General features: G+C 40.6%; 1 protein-coding gene across 1 annotated transcript in view; it reads left to right on the forward strand.

Moving 5' to 3' along the window:
• The window catches only part of LOC144054742 (uncharacterized), a 32,442-nt gene that overhangs the window by 21,310 nt on the left and 5,132 nt on the right, over positions 1 to 6,000 (forward strand). Inside the window, exons 36-48 of the mRNA XM_077570009.1 lie at positions 355 to 387; positions 1,740 to 1,850; positions 1,938 to 2,060; positions 2,380 to 2,475; positions 2,580 to 2,696; positions 2,944 to 2,988; positions 3,073 to 3,192; positions 3,266 to 3,403; positions 3,539 to 3,700; positions 3,780 to 3,926; positions 4,387 to 4,536; positions 4,655 to 4,804; positions 4,887 to 5,036. Of these exons, the coding sequence (XP_077426135.1) occupies positions 355 to 387; positions 1,740 to 1,850; positions 1,938 to 2,060; positions 2,380 to 2,475; positions 2,580 to 2,696; positions 2,944 to 2,988; positions 3,073 to 3,192; positions 3,266 to 3,403; positions 3,539 to 3,700; positions 3,780 to 3,926; positions 4,387 to 4,536; positions 4,655 to 4,804; positions 4,887 to 5,036 (1,542 nt within the window). The remainder of the gene's footprint in view (positions 1 to 354; positions 388 to 1,739; positions 1,851 to 1,937; positions 2,061 to 2,379; positions 2,476 to 2,579; positions 2,697 to 2,943; positions 2,989 to 3,072; positions 3,193 to 3,265; positions 3,404 to 3,538; positions 3,701 to 3,779; positions 3,927 to 4,386; positions 4,537 to 4,654; positions 4,805 to 4,886; positions 5,037 to 6,000) is intronic.

The raw sequence follows: 6,000 nt of genomic DNA on the forward strand, positions 1-6,000 counted from the left end.
GGCCTGAACGGTAAGAAACTTGTGAGGATACATTGAAACTGGCTTTTGTGTGGCCTAAATACACCAAAACTAATGTGACACACCTGGGAAAGTGAAGACACACTCAGGTGGACGTGGTTAGACATAACGAGACAAGGGAAGAAACCAGGAACACGACAAAAACACCAACCACAGGCAGACACAATACAGTACAGTTACATTGCAATATACCGTTGGTGATACTTGGTGAGTCAGGTATTTTTTAAAGGTGTTTTTGAGGTGTAAAAAGCTCGAGAACCAGTGCTATATTGTATTAGGGTTTTGAAGCAGAGCGAATAAATCAACAAAGCTAAAACATTTGTGCATTTCTCACAGGAGGTGATTCGGGATTCTCTGGAGTCTCCCTCGGTAAGATTATTCAAATTCTTGCCTGTTATGTAAAATAACATCACATGTAAGGATGTATATTAAATATGTTGACTATCATGGAGAAAAGAAGTAGGTAGTTTATATTCGGATCAATAGTAAGTTTTCACAAATATGGCACTTTTTTTTTAAGCATTCATTCATATATTTGTGCACTGCATTGTCTATGTACTAATACCGTCTTTATCCAATTCAGTGCACTAGTAGACCAACACAAGTGAATTTTTTTTCTACTGCTGCTGTCTGCTACTGAATGACTGATGAGGGCTAAGAGCATATTAGTACATGAACAATTCAGCTTCAATAGCTTGCCATAAACTTGCAATTGATATGAGAATAACACACTTGTCTTGTGACGTGAGGAATATAAATTTTGGCGCATCTGACAAGCGGAAAACATTTTTAAAGAGTAAGATGATGGCAAAACGTGTCTGACAATGCCAAACTTCCAATGAAGTGACATAGAACGTAAGAGCTGTCAAAATTAATTGACAAATAATCGATTATTAAATTAATCGACAAATATTTTAATAATCGAGTAATCGTTTGGCACCATTTTTTAAATTTAAATTGGTCCAAATCCTCTGTTTTCAGCATATCAACATTAATTGTTGACTGATTTATATAGTCCTTCAAGAAAGAAGACCGATTATCTTATGTGTTAAATCAAAATAAGACATTTGCAAACATCTGTATTTATTTTGGAAAATGACCGAACCGGCGATAACATAGTACAACAATTCCCCCTTTTTTAAATCACTATCCAAATACAAAGTATGAAATAACCATCAATCACTGGTTAATAAACAGTATTCAGGGATAAAAATGTTTTTTTTTTTTTTTGGTAATACACTTCAATGCAAAATAAAATTAAACGGATTAGTCGATTAATCGATTGAATAGTCCATAATATTAATATTAATCCATTCTAAAAATATTTGATAGTGACAGCACGATACGTAACCATCTGGAAACACCTGCACTTGAGCTGCGGGACAGCGACAATATATCAGGAGCCCTGTTGTGCGTTTTAGTAAAGTTTATTTTTGTATTTGTTGTAAGGTTCAGTCAACCTAGAACATTTAATAAACAATAAACAAGGAAAAAAGACAAGAGACTTAGATTGTTTTTACTCGCGAGGAGAACGAACTCTCCTGAGCCCTCACTTTGTAGTTGTTTACAGGGCGTTCCAACAACAAAATCTTTCAGTCCTTACTTTATGATAAGGGCACAGTTCCTGTTCTGCAGCTGCGAGAGCATGAGTCATGCTTTGCAATACTATAAGAGTAAATATTGGATCACTTGTGTACATTTATTCTAACATTTGTTACAAGGGAGCACATCAAGACGAGGACTGCCTGGACCTCCTGGTCCACCTGGAAGAGATTGGAGTGCATCAGGTTCAAGAAGTGAAATGGGCCAGTACATTGCAGAGTACATTCAGAGTGAGATATTGTTTATTTATTCACTATGTCACTCTATTATTATGTTAATGTTAATGTGTAAACCAATGAAACTATTTTCACATACAGATGGAAACTTGAAGCAGTACTTGGTGGGGCCCCCAGGACCTCCAGGGCCTCCAGGGGTCTCAGCGGCCTCCGGCACCGAGATGGTGGATAATGTCGCAAACCGAGTCATCGCCTACATGCAGAGTAAGGATGGACACTGCTGTTTTGTTATTTCTTTAAATATTATTTTTGATGGGACATAATATTTCTCTGAAAGTTCTGAACTCCTGCCTCATTGCCAAGTACAATGCTACCCAAAGGAGATGCCATAGCAGAGGTCTGCTACTTACTCAAGTAAAATAATGGTGTTCTATTAAAGATTGGATAAAAGTTTCGACAACACATGTTGGTTGTACTAGTGCAGTCATTTCTGATTCAAGATCCTATAAAACTCAATTGATAGAATTCAATACTGACCGAACGTGGTCAAAATGTTTCAACTGAAGTTTGTCCAACGATCCAGGTCAGGGCAGAGGATTTGGGGGGACTTCTGGCTCTCTTGGCCTGGCTGTTCAAAGTGGCTCCATTTCTGTCGATGACCTCATCGCCCTTCTGCAGCGTAGGTCTTATGAGATGTTCAATAGTCAAAAATGTGTCCAAAGTATGTCACTAATACTGTTGAATACCATATTTGACCGCACAATAATGACTTTTTGATTACAGGAGATGATGTGAAAAGATATGTTGCTGGTCCTCCTGGTCCACCCGGGCCCCCTGGTCATGGAAGCTATCGATTTGGCATCCAGGAAGTGGCTGAACGTGTCCTCAGTCTGATGAAAGGTATTATAAAATTATCTGTAGTTGTCATTACATGACAACAAATAATAAGCCAGTAAAAACAAGTCATTCTAAAATATCACAAAAAGCTTTATAACAATAAAAATGGTCAAGGCAATGAAAGGACTGAAGTAGCAACTTTCTTAATGGTTGGCTATTTTCTCTTTTTTCCCCTTGAAGCTGGTATTATCAAATCTAACATGTAAAAGTTATGCTGTGATGTCTAACTCTGAGTCCTTTCTGACATTAGAAAGGGGCATGGTGGGTGCATCCGGAAATGGAAATAGCTTCTCAAGTAAGCTAAAACATTTATTTACAACATTTCTTTCATCAAGTAGTTTTCTGATCCTAACAGATGTATTATTTTTTGCCCAATCAGCTGAGTATCATACTGCTGTTGGGCCTCAGGGACCACCCGGTGTGCCAGGTCCCCCTGGACCACCTGGAGCATCAGGAGGTGGAAACTATTTGAGCTCAGAAGTTCGTCAATACTTGCAAAGTGAGTAGAAAAATAGCTGCACTCGTTGAGAAATAATGCTATTAAATACTAATCCAACATTGTGCTTCCAAAGGTATTGCTGGTAGAGGTCTTCCTGGTCCACCAGGTCCCCCTGGACCAATGGGTCCACCTGGTTCAACCACTGAGGTGACCTACATTGGCGGCGCCAACGGTGAAACGATCAGATCAGACCGACGGGAATATGTCAGCAGTAAGTAAACGACGTTTCTGCTAGCAAATATGTGAGCTGAAAAGTAAAGTAAAAGTAAAGTATTTGTTGAGATGTCACTATTCTTGAATCATGGCCCCTGTGAACGAAGCTATCACATTTGTGAACTGTCTCAAGGTGACAGGACAAGAGGAGGTATGTTTGGCATTCCTGGTCCACCGGGGCCTCCTGGACCCCCAGGAGAGAAAGGAGATTCAGGTGCATCTGGTGGAAGGAATTGGAACGTGGATACTGGAGATTACTCTGGCTTGGCTGTCAGAGTAACAGATTACATCAAATGTAGGTGACAAACAAGAACGACATCACGGTTGATACAATGGAATTATTTGGATGTCTTTTCAACTTTGTCCGCATTTAGCTCGTGGCCTGCTCCGGGATGTTGTGAGGGATTCTGGTGGTGCTGTCCAAGGGCCTCCAGGACCTCCTGGTCCTCCGGGAACTCCTGGATACAGCCAGCGGTATACTTCGCAAGATAATGTTGTGGATGTGGTGGAGTACCTCAGATGTGAGTAAACGTATGCGGCGTTTCCCCGCAAATTTAGATTTTGAATTGTCATTAATTCATTCACTACCAGCCATTTTCACTGAAGTAACCCCCTTTGCTCCCGGCTGTTTTACTGGGTTTTGACAGATTTTGCAAGGCCCACAGAATATTGTGTTCTATTGCTATAGAAACATAGAACCTACCAAAAGAAAGATTAGAGTCGCTTCTTTCATCAGGAAATAAAAGTTTAAAAATAAATAAGTATCTTTCTATCTGTTTCCGCTTTGCAGCAATTAGCATTAGGATATAGCTAAGTTTGATCATTATTCACATTCCTGTTGAAAACACTGTCAAAAAGAGCTTGTTGCAACATGGCCTAGGCTGATCTCTTATACTCTGCTGCCACCTGCTGACATAAATTAAAGTTTGGATCATCATCATCTTGATGGTGAACCATGGTGCTGTGTTATGTAATCCTCAGCCCAAGGTCTGTTGCACGACTCTGGGAGAGATCAATATGGCCGTGTCGGGCAAGGATCCACAGGACCCCCTGGACCTCCAGGACCGCCAGGGTCCACCCGTTGGTATGGTTCTCAAGGAAACGCAACAGATCTGGTGGAATACATACGATGTAAGGAGATTCCACTTTTGTGATGAATTTGATCACAGGCTGCCAGACTAAGCAGGTTTTATTAGATGGAATTTATTCTTCACTATGAATACTTTGTACCATCTACCATCATTTGCAGCTCATGGCGTGTTACGTGACATCATCAGGGAGTACAGCAATCATATCTACCAAGGACCTCAAGGCCCACCTGGTCCTCCAGGTGCTCCTAGTTATAGTCAAGGGTTTGGTTCCAGTGGAAATTACACCCATCTCGTGGAATACCTCCAATGTAAGCAAACACATGCCAATCAATGGGAAACCATGTGCAAACGTTAATTGTCAATTTACGTGGCAATGAACTGCTTTTCTAGCACGTGGTCTGATTGGGGACAGAAGATTGAACAACTATGATCACAGTGTTCAGGGGCCACCGGGACAACCTGGGCCCCCAGGAGCTCCCGGATATAGCCGAGTTTTTGGCTCCCAACAAAATGTCACTGATTTAGTCGAATTCATCAGAGGTAAATGTCCGCTTTTCAACACAACACTGCGCATCTCATTGCAACAAATAAGAAATAGTCCACGCTATCGATGCTAAATGACAGAATTGCTCACAAGACGATACAAGCATAAAACTTTTCACAATAGCTCACAAGGACCGACTTCAGAGCAGGAGCCACCCAGAATTCAGTTTTGCATAGTAACGATTGCTATGCAAGACATTTTCCTTAGCAACCAGCAGCAACGATGCATTTTCTGATCTACTATGAGATGCTATGTATTTTTTTCTTGAGTCCTGGTTACCCTACAGTATGTAAACTCCTTGCACGAGCTCTATTGTGCAGGTTTGTAAGACATGATGCACTTGTACTTTGTCTCCTGCACTTAATTTTGCAAGGAGATTTTCGTCTTGTAGATAAAGTGCACATTTCCTCATACAATAATCTGCTTTAAAGAGATATTTGGCTCATTTAGCCATTTTCAGGAGTAAGAAGATAAAGTTTATTTTTATAATTGAAGGATCTTTGTGCAGTTTGTCACTTTTTTACTCTCGACTGCCACCTCTGGCCAAAAGCGTAACTGAAGCATCGGTGTCAGGATTGTTCATGGTGCGCATGTGAGTACGTGCACGATCTTAAAGCGACAGCCACAGTTGACAAACGAAGACATGACTTCAAATGAGGTAAGAAAAACTCCGCCCCTCCCCTCCCCAAGGAAACTGTGGAGTGTGAGGGTCCGCACACTCTACTATAAAGGAAAGATAAAAGCTGATAGGTGCAGTCAGAGTAAAACAGTCAGGGCTCTTTGTACTCATCTGGACATTGGTGGAGCATGCATGATGTAGAAAAAGCTTTAATATTACCTTATTAAACTGCACAATGCACCTTTTAATGTGATAACTTCATTATTTTTCACTAACAATTAATACCTTTAAAAATACATTTTGCCACTTGCTCTCGACTGAAGATGACATCACGCGGTACA

The sequence above is a fragment of the Vanacampus margaritifer genome, chromosome 7, assembly GCF_051991255.1.
Source record: "Vanacampus margaritifer isolate UIUO_Vmar chromosome 7, RoL_Vmar_1.0, whole genome shotgun sequence".
Lineage (NCBI taxonomy): Eukaryota > Metazoa > Chordata > Actinopteri > Syngnathiformes > Syngnathidae > Vanacampus > Vanacampus margaritifer.